Below are 13571 nucleotides of genomic sequence, written 5' to 3' on the forward strand. Positions count from 1 at the left end.
AATTTTCATGAACAGGACAATTGATCAATATTGTTTAAAGACATCACAATAAATAACTGAAAAAAGAAACTGAACAAAAAACATTAAAATTGGTTGATTCTGGGAAATGAAACCAATGATAAGGTGAATCTGTGATCAACTGTTCTTTAAAAACCATCTGTGCTATTTGATTTTTAATCATGTACTATTTAATTTTTTACTATGTGTATATATTTTTAAAGACTTATTTATTTTAAAGAAAGAGCACGAGCAGGAGGGGTGGAGGGAGAGGAAAAGAGAATCTCAAGAAGACTCCGATGCTGAGCACTGGAGCCCTACTTGGGGCTGGATCTCACAACCATGAGATCACTACCTGAGCAGAAACCAAGAGTTGGATGCTCAACCAACTGTCCCACCAAGGTGCCCCAGATTTGTTACTATCTATATCTCGAAAAAAAAAATGAAATATTTAAACACAGATTAGCCAATTTTTGGACATGCTATCTCAAAAGCACCTAGCAGTTACATTTGACCCCAGAAGGTTTAGTACAGTGTTTTATTTTATTTTTTAATTTAGTGCCTAGAGTCCTGATTACCAAAGAGTTGTTGACCTAAAGCCAAGTTGACAAATAAACAGAATTCTGAACTTTAATAAGGCAGTTCCAGTGGACCTAGACTGAGCTGAGTAAGCCTACTGACTGGTGCCAGAAAGTAGCTATAAAGGGACTAAGTGAATCAATTAGCTCCATGGTCTTTAGAGATCTCTTGATACCAAAACATCTTTCTTTACATGCTTCTCCTCTGATCCTGTGGAGATGAAAATTGACATCCATAGTCATATTCTACCAAAAGAATGGCCAGATCTAAAAAAGGTAATGGTAATTAATCTGCTGAATTATTTCTGGAACTTCTCCAGAGTTTCTCACTGCTTCTATTACAGGTCTATCTCTTCTTTGGGGAATTAGATGTTAAGTTTCTCTGCTCTGGGAGTGATTTTAAATTATTTGGTAGCTCTGATTTCCCAGTTTTTAAAAATTACTTTCATATTTATTTTGAAAGAACATTGATCAAAGAGTTACTGCTTCTTAAAATCCCCTTTTCTCCTCAAATGAGGCATTCTTTAAAATTTCTGGACAATTTAAGTCAGGCAGTTTTACTTCCATTTAAATCACATATTCAGCTGCTGGGAAGATACGTGCCAACTACAGAATTTAAAGTTACAGTTTCAAGTAAAAAACTATTAAAAAAATGGAATGTGATAGGCTTCCAGGACTTTAAAACACATCTCCTTTCCAAAATGTTTAAAATAAGTTTTAGAAGCACCAAGAGATAGCTTTGTGGAATTTTTTTAAGTCTATTTTAGGACACTGTCTGAAACCTTTCCTTTTGATGTTCTTTAAGCTATAAATCCTTGTTATGAACTAGAGAGTAGGAACATCAAAAAACCCTAGAGAAAATGACATGAAGTCTTTGTACAATGAGTGTCTCTTTCTCTGTGTTTCTCAAAAGAGGGAAATTTCCTTTTGTCATTAAGAACTTTTGAATGAATACTAAAAGAAGGAGGTGGGGAACATGAAGAAATTTAAAATTGGTTTGAATTTTATTGAGGCTAAGTATCAGGTTTTACCCAATCTTCAGCCTTCTCTAGTATTTTCATGCCACTGATAATGTTTTATCTTTTTAATCCCAAGTGAGGAAAAATGAATAACACAAACTCTAATTAAAATATGGTTACTGTGCAAGAAAGTGAAACTATTTTCTTCTCATAGCCGTCTCTGGAAGAATGTTAATCTTGTTTCTTTGTCCTTAGTACTTTAGGTAAGGTGGATGGTAGACATTGTAGATTGAAAACTACATATGATGCTGAACCATCTAGTGGAAGGGGAGGCAGGTGGGGAGATGGGATGACAGGGTGACAGGCACTGAGGGGGGCACTTGACGGGATGAGCACTGTTATACTATATGTTGGCAAATCGAACTTCAATAAAACAAATATTATATATATATATATATATATATATATATATATATATAAAGCAGATAGTACACTAACTGCACCAACTGACCCCTCCAGGAGTTTAAGTGCCTGCATGGGAACTTGCTGCTCTGAATGCTACTGTCCTCATCATGTTTTATTAGGGTGTAAACACCACTTCACAAGGTTAGTGATGAAGATCCAGAGCAGCCTAAAATGGTGCCTCCTCTTTGCTGAAGGGAAAAAACTTTCTACCTAGTATCCTATACCACAACCCCCATCTCTCATTATCAGCTCCCACCCAAAAGCCTCTTTCCAGTTTGAGCAGAGAAGTTGTCACCAAGAGCTAACAATTTCTAGGTGCCCCCACCCAATGCAGGGCCCCAAAGGCATTGTTAAAACTGCTCAGGAAACTGAAAGATGCAGAGTTTAGGGAGGCTATAACCATAAGGTGTGTCCTGGAGATGTCCTAAGCACATGTTCTGCTGGCTCTTAATCTTCCTTCTCCTTTTTTTTTTTTAAGAGCTATTTATTTGAGAAGGGGTTCGGGACAGAGGGAGAGGGAGAGAGAATCTCAAGCAGACTCCACGCTGAGTGTGGAGCTCAACCAGGGGCTATATCTCACAACCTTGAAATCACTACCCGAGCCAAAACCAAGAATTGGACTCTTAACCATCTGAACCACACAGGTGGCCCCCCCTTCTTAACTTCTAGCTGTTGCCTCAGAAGAATGGAATGGCATTTTTGTCCCAATAAACCAGGGTTCTATCTACTATGCTGCAAGAAGATAACTGATACACTTAATAATGCTGATGATACAATAATAGTAATAATAACCATTATACTCAGACTTCCAGGGAGAGAGAGATGGAGATAGAGACAGAGGTATTTGATTCACATAAAAACCATGTACTTGCAAATAGGATTTATATTATTAACTTTGCTGGACCAATCAGTGCCTGAGATTCAGAAATGAGCCCATTATCCCAGAGCTATATGGGACTGTGGTGGCTCCTCTGCAGCATTTCCACCACAACTACCTTGATAGAGCTGGCTCAGGAGAATATCACTGCTATAAGGGATGTCCCTGCTTGTCTCTGTTCCCCAATGCCCCTGCCTCCCTCGACACCAACCTGTTCCTCAATTCCCCACAGTCATGTAAACCCACTGAGGGCCTTGTCAACGGATCACTGTAATCTGATTTCAACCCACAGGTCAAGCAAGCGGATCTGTTATATGGTAGAAGTTTTCATTTGATTGCAGGCAAACCAATGATGGAAAAAAAACAGCAGAAAATGGTTGTGTGTTTTCAAACTGGGAGGAGTGTGATAAATAAATATACATATAAATAGTACTGGGATTCTTTTCCCTCTCTCCCCATTTCCAATCCATATGGTCACAGTGGTGAGTATTAAGGTGACATGAGGCCTTAGTGTTCGTATAGTTCAGTAATTACAGCAGATTTTCCTATGTCTTTAAATTGTTTCTTAATGGGTAAAATACCATTGCAAAACAATCTCTGATCTTTTCTCACCATTTTTTTTCAAACTTTCCAATAAAAGAATGAAAAGAAGCCAGTACTAGTTTTGTTTCAAAAGATGAAGCCCCTTTGGAAGAACTAATAGCTGTTTTCCAAACTGCTTTCCTTATTAAACATTAATGGACACATCTCAATAACCTTGACCTCCTAATGCAGTAAAGAAACAGAAAAGCAGAATCAACATGCCTGGATTGATAATTAACTAATGATTACAAAGGCCTGGGATTTGAGAAATCTTTTCATTTTCACTTGCAATAACGATTTTACTCAGACTTACAGTAAAGATCCTTAGGGGGAAGAAAACTATCTCAGGTGGAAAGAAGTAGAAATGGGGTGCTTGATTAAATTGTTTCTGATACATCAGGACCCCCACTCTCTGCTGTCATAAAGAGGAGGATATGAGTCAAGGAAACATGGTGAACATTGTTTCAGGTTGATCCATGATGAGGTCATTCATAACAACAATGATGATAATAAGGTCTTGGCTTTTTTTTTTTCCTTCAGTAGAACTTATGGACTACCTACTTTGTGCCCAATAGTAAGATTTGCAAAGATTTATATGGGGTCAAAAAATTCTGGCCTTTACTAAAAATATAAATATATTTACATATTTTTTCATTCGCAAAGATTTAATTGCCCTTGATCACTGTCAGGCTTTAGGAGACAAAATCCTAGATATAACCTGACTTTTAAGCAACCCCTCTGAGGAAATGTGTATCTGGTTTCATCACACAGGAAGTTCCTTTCTCACTTCATGAAAGTGTGAGATCCTCAAGACACTAAAAATGCCATTCTGTTCATCTACTTCCGATCCATATAAATCCATTTCGGAAACATATCTCTTGTATATAGAACTGAATTCCCTTTAATTTTTTAGTTTGTTTTTTATTATCATGCCTTTAAATGCCTAAGGGACACTGGTCATTGTCAGTCAAACATTTTTAGACTATAAATGCCTCCTGGCATATGCTCTCACCAAAACTACTTTCAAGCTCATAAATTTCAGACCCCAGGCTTGGTTTAATCTAGGATGACAGCTGCAGAATTGTGTAGAGCCCAAACTTAGAGCAGTTGCCCTAAATGGGTTAGGCCTTTGCAGGGGGCTTAGGAGAAACACAAAGTCTTCAAATTTTGTGCTTCCCAAGAAAGAGGAAGGAGGAACACAGAGCTCCTTCTTTCAGAGTACTCTTGAATGTCCAACCCTAGGGTATGCCTTCTTCCACCACCTAAGGATAATATAGGCTGCCACCACTATACTACCTCCAATGCCATCCCTGTCTGTCACTACCACCACCACTAAGCTCACTAGCACAACCATCACCACTACTACCTCACAACCTTTACCACTGCCACTGCCATCCCTATAGACACTATGACCATCAATATCACCACCTTTGTCACCACCTCCTCCACCAGCACCAATGCCACTACCAGCATCATCATGATCGTTGTTAGCATTATGAGGTCCTCTCTATAAACCAGGTCTGGTACCAATAGCTTCTGTGGATTTTATCTTAATTAATTCTCACAAAATCCTATGTCACAGCTATATATGAAGCACAAAATATGCCTCATTTTACACATAAGGGAACAGTGACTCTGAGATACTAAGTTACTCCAACAAAGTCAAGGATTTTGTAAACGGTTTGTCATGTGTGACAAGATTCCTCTCCTCCAACGGAATACTTCTTTAACCTGCTAACTTTACAGGTTCAAGTTGCTCAGCAAATTAAGAAAAAGTAAGAAAGACAGTGAGGAAGAAGAAATAGAGAAGGAAAGAAGAAAAGGAGAGAAGGAAAAAAAAACCTTTTCTTCTATAGTAAAATAAGATTGCAATGGCAAATTTCCAATTTAAGAGAAAGTTTTACTCTAAAATGTAACTGGTTAAACTCATATTCCACCTCCTCTACCAATATACATCTCTCCAAAGCTTCACCCAGGAGAAGGTGGAGTTAGGGGTGGGGGAAGCACACGGGTATTAAATGCATGAAATGAGGAGATTGGGGTGGAGGGATATAGGCAAAGGAGAAACTTGGTACAAGGAAAAGAAGCTACAGCCCCTAGTGGACAGTTTCCTTTGCATGCCCAGCCTACTACTCCAGGTCCTCTGATGTCACTTAGGGAAGAGGAAAGTAAATTTCCAGAGCTAATATGATTTCCTGGAACTAGAACTAAGAACAGACCTTATGCCAAGGGAGAATAAGGCTAGTACAGAATTTACCAAATCTTAAATCTCTCGGGTCAGGCCCCAGTCAAAGCCACAGAGACATACAATACACCCTATGCTGCAGGCCTAACTCCCACCCCACCCGCCACCCCACAGTCTGGAGGTGAGAGGGCAGCTAGGAAGAGGGACTGCCAAGACCTGATTCCCTTAAGACAACTTCCCTATAGCATGGCATGAGAAACAACCACTGTTTGCTGGTCTCATCCAAATACAATAAGCAAGAAGTTGAGCTGATGTTCAGCTTCCCTAACCATCACTACTGATAAGAGCTGTTGATGAGCTCTTCACATCACTGTTTCCACCCCCCACACCTTCCCTTCTTCCATCACACTGTGAGAGTCACTGTTCTGAAGCATGGAAACACTGAACATTGGAAGTTCCTCTCCAATATAACTCCAGACTATCTTTTCAACCTCCCTCCCTAGATACCATATGACTCAAGTTGTCAGTCAATACCCTCCTCCAGGCTCCAGAGAGCTTGTATATTACTCTACCACAGCATGTCTTACACACCATTACCCTTTAATAGCTGCCAGCCCAGCCCCACACATTCAAGACTCTTCTCCACAAAGGCTGAAAGTATGCTTCACTTTTATTTTCTCTTCCCTAGTAAAACTAGTCAGGGGTGGGATTCCATGAGGGTTTGAAGAATGAATGAACAAAATGAAATTTCAAGACCTATAGTTACCTGAATCATATATACCTATGTTGTTAGGCAGTCTGAAAATTTTTTATTCATAATCTCAAGAAGAAATATATTTTATATTAGGACTTAGTACACTCTTATATATAATGGAAAAGTCTAATGAAACTAATACCACATGGGAAACATTCTAATATATTATTCTATTCTATTCTGTTCTAGTCTACTCTCCTCTACTCCATTCCATTTCATTCCTTTACTATTTTAGCTTGGGTTTTCCAAGAAGCAGACCTTGAAACAAAGATTCAAATGCAAGTAATTTTACTTTGGAGGTGATCCCAGGAAACACCAGTAGAGAGGAGAAATAAGACAGGGAATGCAAGGCAGCCAATGAAAGTGTAGAATGTATGCCTCATCTCAGACTCATTATGACCAAGGGATGGGGAAACCAGTGTCTTCAGTGTACTTATATACATACACCTTCAGTCACTTGTTGAGGGATGTGGAGGCGGGGGGAGGGGGTGCAGGAATGGGGGCACTAATTTCCTGGGACTTCTGATCTTCCAGAAGGACCTGATCAAAGCTGGCTTTACTAGGCAACAGGGAAGCCCTTGTCAAAGAAATGCAGGGGCTAGCAGGTGAAGGAATGCCAGTGTGCACAGGAGTATCAAGGGGAGGGAAGATGAGTGGGACACTGACAGCATCCACTACACAAACTCTTTTGGTTTTTAGAATGCCTGGGTCACTATCCACTAAACTAATTTCATGATCAACTGATGGACTATAACCCATGGTTTGAATAGCAGCGTTAGTGTTCTAAGATGGTATTTCCTAAAGAGTAGTCCTTATGGTCCACGTACTCCTGGTGGTCCCTGAAATGATTTTAGGTGATACATGAATAAGTATTTTTTAATATTAATCCTCATTTAAAAATTGCAACCTAGTGTCTGATATCTGATCCAGAACACATAAACAACTCTCAAAACTTAGTCATAAGAAGACAAATAACCCAATTTAGAGAAAAAAAAACTTAGCAAAAAAATTTCACACATACTTCACCAAAGAAAATATGGAAAATAAGTACTTAAAAAGCTATTCAATTTTATTAGTTATTAGAGAAAAACATAAAAACCACAATGATATTCACTACATACCTACTGAAATGGCTAAATTAAGAAAACTGACAATACCACATTCAGGTGAGGGTATGGAGCAACTGGAATTCTCATACTTTGTTGTTGGGCATGCAGACTGCTATAGCCACTTCAGTCACAGTTTCTAAGTGGCGGTTTCTCCTGAAGTAATTCCACTCCTGGATATTTACCTAAGAAAAATTAAAACACAAAGAACTGTCTTAAAATGTTTATAGCAACTTTATTCATAATAGCAGGTAAGTAGATAAGCAAAATGTCCACCAAGTGATGAATGGATAAACAAAGTGGTATATCCCTAGAATGGAATACTACTCATCAATAAAAAAGGATTGAATTGTTGATACATGCAACAACATGGATGGATTTCAAAAGTATTGCTAAGTGAAAACAAATCCACTCAAAAAGGATGCACAAAGTATGATTTAACTTAACATTCTGGAAAAGTCAAACTTAGAAATCAGACTGGTGGGGACTAAGAACAAGAGTCAAATGTTGACTGTAAAAGAGCATGAGATTATATTTCAGGATGATGAAAGACTGGCTCTATTTTTATTTTGATTCCAACATGGGTTTATCAAAACACATAGAATCTACACTTAAAAGGATGTAAGTTTACTGTATGTAAACTACACCTCAACAAACCCAACTTTAAAAAAATTGCAACCTAGGTAAAACAAGCACTTCTGTGATATAGACTTTTCCTTCTGAATAAATATATTTGAGGAAAAAAGTAAATTGGTACTCAGTACTCAATACTGAGTATGTGATACATGGATGTGGGGGGAGAAAATAGGAAGGTGATACCTGGTAGGATGGAGCTCAAGATCCTTTGCCCCAGAGATACCCCTTTATTGCAATCCTCCCTAATTTTTCTTCCAGTCTAACTGTGCTTCTCCCCCACAGCGATTCGGCTATGGAGGCTGGGTGCAGCTCCAACACCACAGCAAGGTGAGTGTATCTCAAAGCGCGAATGTGCCTTAGACCAGGGGCATCCTGAGCCTGAGATGTTCTTGCAGGCAGGCTTCCAGGGAGCTCAACTAATGTCCTCTTATTGACTTTATAGTAGGCATGGGAGCAGCACTGAGTTTCTCAAAATTACTAGGAAAAGTGAGGGTGACTTCAAAGAGCAGTAATTAGGAAGATAAAATTACAATTTGAGAAGCCATTAAGAAATCTTTTTTTTTTCTTTTTTCCACCCTAGAATCAATTTTAGCATTCATTGCTCTGCCTTAAGAAAGCAACCTGGGCTCTTTCCACAGGTTATCACTGTATATTAAGGCCATCCAAATAAATGGTACTATTTAGGCATGAGCACAAGCTGGAAAAATTAAACATTGGAGATAAAAAGGAGAAATAGCCATTTGTATTAAAGGTTGAGTCTGGTAAAAGGAAAAGCAAGAAGAGGAAGGCTTGGGGCAAAGAATTCTGAAATAATGAGGGCTGAGAGTGAGATGAAGTCTAGTGCTACATAGACATCAGATTTGACTTCACTTTCAGAGGCGTCTCCTATTCTCATGGAGTTCAGAGAGAACATTACTAAACTTCCAGCTAAATGCAGACAGGCCCTGGAGGCAGGCCCTAGAAGACTCATGGTCTAGGAAGGCACAGTTACCATGTGCAGGGGTGACATGGGAGAAATGCAAATTCAGTGGTTCTTACCCCTGGACCTACCAACTTAGGGATCTGAAGGTCAGGCAGACCATTGTTTTGACAAGCCTCTGGTGACTCTGACATTCACTCAAGCCTAAGAACCACTGGCTCGTACATCCATTCATTCAATCACAGATTTATACTGACACCTTTTGTGTCAGACCCACCAATCTAGATACTGGGAATACACTGGTGAACTCACTGTCCTCATCGTGCTCAAATTCCAGGGAGAGACAAGTGTGATCACAACAGAAAATATAATAAAAAACAGTGCTGTAGTAGCAAGTGATTCCAGAAGATTCACTGAGCTGGCTGCTCAGGGAGCTAGCCAAGACTCGGAGGACAGGAAGAAAAAGCCTAGACAAGTGTCCCTAGACAAAAAACATCAGTTGCAAAGCCCACCAAGTGAGAAAGAGCTGTGTTTGAGGAACAGAAAGGAAGGGAATATGTCTGAGATGTAGTGAAAGGGGGAGATGGTAGGAAATAAGGCTGGTGAGGTACTCAGGGGCCAGATCAGGGAGGGACTTTGGGGACACAAGGAGTATCCCAGCTGTGGAGTCCAGATTTTATTCTCAGTGCAACACAAATTTTCTGGAGGGTCTTAACGGCTTAAAAAGACCACCTTGACCGCTCTGCGGAATATGAATAGAAATAGGTAGAATTTAGGGAGCTAAGGTAAGAAGCTGGGGAGATGGGCAGAAGCCTCATCAGACAGGGCCATAGAGGATAGGTCTAGGCCTTTGTACTTGATTCTGAAGGCAATGGAGAAGAAATCATTTTGAACATCAAAATCTCTGGGGCAACTCATTCTCACCTTCATTATAGTGCCCACTAAGTGCTGGTTTAGACACTGTGCTGCACTCTTCCCATTAAAAATGCTAGTTCTTAGCCCAAGAGCTAGTGATCTCAACTGGCCTTAAATCTCCCCAAGGCAGAGAACATTCTGAATGGAGCTGATTACAAGACTACTAGAAAGTCCAGGAGAATGGATAGCCTGTGATTAGTGTTTATGTCTCATTTGTAAACTCAATACTGGATTTGAATGGCATTCACTTCATTTTGCTTTTATGGCAAGAGACTCATGAACAGTAAATCTCCAAAAGTAAATAGGAATAAAAATAAATTTCATATCTACTACCTACATATTTCTGACAGAATTTAATAGAACAAAACAGTCACACTCTCTTTCCCTTCTCTCTCAAAAACAAAACAGATCAAAATACAACAGAAACAGATCTGTATTTTACATAATTATAGTGGTCAGGGATTACAGTCACTAGAAAAACAACATGCAAATATATATAAATATGGAAATAAAGCTAAGCAATGAGAAAATCCAGTATTTGGCGGCTGAAATTTCTTTTTGTTCTCCTACATTCCTTTGAACAAATATTTTGTGGCCCGTAAGACTGATATACCTCTGAGATTTCTTTTCTTTTTCTTTTTCTTTTTTTTTTTTACCTTAGAGATTTCCATCCTCTGAAAAATCTTTCCAAAACATTTTTCTGGTCTGCCATTTGTTTCACTTCTTAACCTTTGGTTTTTCAATTCTCTGGAAATGAATCAAAGGCTATTTGTTTGCCACAGAAAAGCTTTTGTTCAGAACTAAGAAAATACCATTTGTTCTTGGCTGAATACTGATAAAAGTATAGGTAGCAAGCCAGTTTGTAGAGCCTACCTTCAGGAGCCGCTTGTGGTGGGGAAAGAACACCTAGGAGTATTTCAGAGGGTAGACATAGGGTACTTTTCAAATCCATGGATCAGAAGTGTCTAGAAACATCCACTGAGTGTTTTTTGGGCCTCTGGGAATCCAAATACAGACACGCACACACATGCACATAAACTTATATCTGTGCATGTATATAATATACACACCATCTCCATCCAATTAGCATTTTGCACACACTATTCTGTGTGATCTCATCATGTTGCTGCTTTCAAAACGATTTCCCTCATAAACAAAAACCTATCCAGTTTTTCACCTGTGTCCCAAGCACAGGACCTTCCGTCTCCATGGAGTTGCAGTTCATCATCCTCTCGGTATGGATGTGTTCTCCATCCTGGAAGTTCCCAAAACCCCATCCTATTGGGATTTTTATGGAGGCTTTCTCATGTAGGCATGTTCAATTATTAACTCCATTTCTAACCCTCTTCCCCTCTCTGGAGAAGTGGTGGGGGGACTGAAAATTCCAAGCTTCTAATCATGGTTTGGTCTTTCTGATGACCAGCCTCCATCCAGGAGTCATCTGGGAGTCTACTCAGAGTCATGTCAATAGAACAAAAGATGCTCCTAGTGCTCTTACCACTTAGGAATTTACAAGGGTTTTAGCATCCCTATGCTAAAAGGGTCAAAGACCAAATATTAAAATTAAGAGATATTCCTAGTAACCCTCAACAAAGTACGTAGAGATGGAACATATTCAACATCATAAAAGCCATATATGAAAGACCCACAGCTAATATCATCCTCAATGGGGAAAAACTGAGAGCTTTTTCTTTATGGTTTGGAACAAGACAAGGTTGTCCACTCTCACCATTACTCTGTAACATAGTACTGGAAGTTTTAGCCTCAGCAGTCAGACAACAAAAAGAAATAAAAGGTTTCTAAATCAGCAAAGCAGAAGTCAAACTTTTTCTATTTGCAGAAGATATGATATTCTATAGAGAAAACCCAAAAGACTTCACCAAAAAATTGCTACAACTAATACGGAATTCTGCAAAGTCGCAGGATATAAAATCAATGCACAGAAATCAGCTGCATTTCTACACACCAATAACGAAGCAGCAGAAAAAGAAAACAAGGAATTTATCCCATTTACAATTGCATCAAAAACAGGAAGATGCCTAGGAATAAATCTAACTAAAGAGGTAAAAGATCTATACACTAAAAACTATAGAACAATTATGAAAGAAACTGAAGAGGACACAAAGAAATGGGGGAAAAAATTCCTGCTTGTGGATAGGAAGAATAAACACTGTTAAAATGTCTATACTACCCAAAGTGATCTATACATTTAGTGCTATCCTTGTCAAAATACCATTAGCATTTTTCAGAGCTAGAACAAGCAATCCTCAAATTTGTATGGAACTGCAAAAGACCCCAAATAGCCAAAGCAATCCTGAAAAAGAAAAGCAAAGTGGGTGGCATCATGATTTCAGACTTCAAGCTATTACTACAAAGCTGTAGTCATCAAGACAATATGGTACTGGCACAAAAACAGATCACATAGATCAATGGAACAGAATAGAAAATGGACCCAGAAATGGACCCACAACTATATGGTCAACTGATCTTCGACAAAATGGGAAAGAATATACAATGGAAAAAAAAAAACAGTCTCTTCAACAAATGTTGTTGAGAAAACTGGACAGCAACATGTAGAAGAATGAAACTGGATCCCTTTCTAACACCATACACAAAAATAGACTCAAAATGGATGAAAGACCTAAATGTGAGACAGGAAACCATCAAAATCCTAGACGAGGACACAGGCAGCAAATTTTTTGACCTCAACTATAGCAACTTCTTACTAGACACATTGCTAGAGGCAAGGGATACAAAGGAAAAATGAACTACTGGAACTTCAAAATAAAAAGCTTCTGCATAGTGAAGAAACAGTCAACAAAAGTAAAAGGCAGCCTACAGAATGGGACGAGATAATTGTGAATGACATATCTGATAAAAGGTTCGTATCCAAAATCTATAAAGATCTTACCAAAATCAATACCACCAAAAAACAAATAATCCAGAGCAGAAGACAGGAACAGACATTTCTCCAAAGAAGACACCCAGATGGATAACAGATACCTGAAAAATGCTCAATGTCACTCATCCTCTGGGAAATACAAATCAAAACCACAATGAGATACCACCTTACACTTGTCAGAATGGCTAAAATTAACAACACAGGAAATAACAGAGTTGGCAAGGATGTGGAGAAAGAGAAACCCTCTTGCACTGTTGGTGGAAATGAAAACTGGTGCCACCACTCTGGGAAACAATATGGAGGTTCCTCAAAAAAGTTAAAAGTTGAACTACCCTACAACCCAGCAATTGCACTATGGGTATTTATGCAAAGAATATAAAAATACAGATTTGAAGGGGTACGTGCACCATGATGTTTATAGCAGATTATCAGCAATAGCCAAACTACTAAGAAAGCTCTAATCAATTGATGAATGGATAAAGAAGATGTGATATATACACATAACGGAATATTATTCAGCTATCAAAAAGAATAAAATCTTGCCCTTTGCTATGACATGGATGGAGCTAGAGTGTATTATGCTTCAGGAAATAAATCAGCCAGAGAAAGACAAATACAATGTGGTTTCACTCGTATATGGAATATAGGAAACAAAACAGATAAACATGTCAGAAGGAGGGGTTGAAAGAGAAAAGG

General features: G+C 38.8%; 1 protein-coding gene across 1 annotated transcript in view; it reads left to right on the plus strand.

Moving 5' to 3' along the window:
- Positions 1 to 637: 637 nt before the first annotated feature.
- Positions 638 to 13571, plus strand: part of ACMSD (aminocarboxymuconate semialdehyde decarboxylase) — a 65092-nt gene continuing 52158 nt past the window's right edge. Inside the window, exons 1-2 of the mRNA XM_026015572.2 lie at positions 638 to 851; positions 8422 to 8466. Coding sequence (XP_025871357.1) covers positions 795 to 851; positions 8422 to 8466 — 102 coding nt within the window. The 5' untranslated portion in view covers positions 638 to 794. The remainder of the gene's footprint in view (positions 852 to 8421; positions 8467 to 13571) is intronic.

The sequence above is a fragment of the Vulpes vulpes genome, chromosome 5 (assembly GCF_048418805.1).
Source record: "Vulpes vulpes isolate BD-2025 chromosome 5, VulVul3, whole genome shotgun sequence".
Taxonomy (NCBI): Eukaryota; Metazoa; Chordata; class Mammalia; order Carnivora; family Canidae; genus Vulpes; species Vulpes vulpes.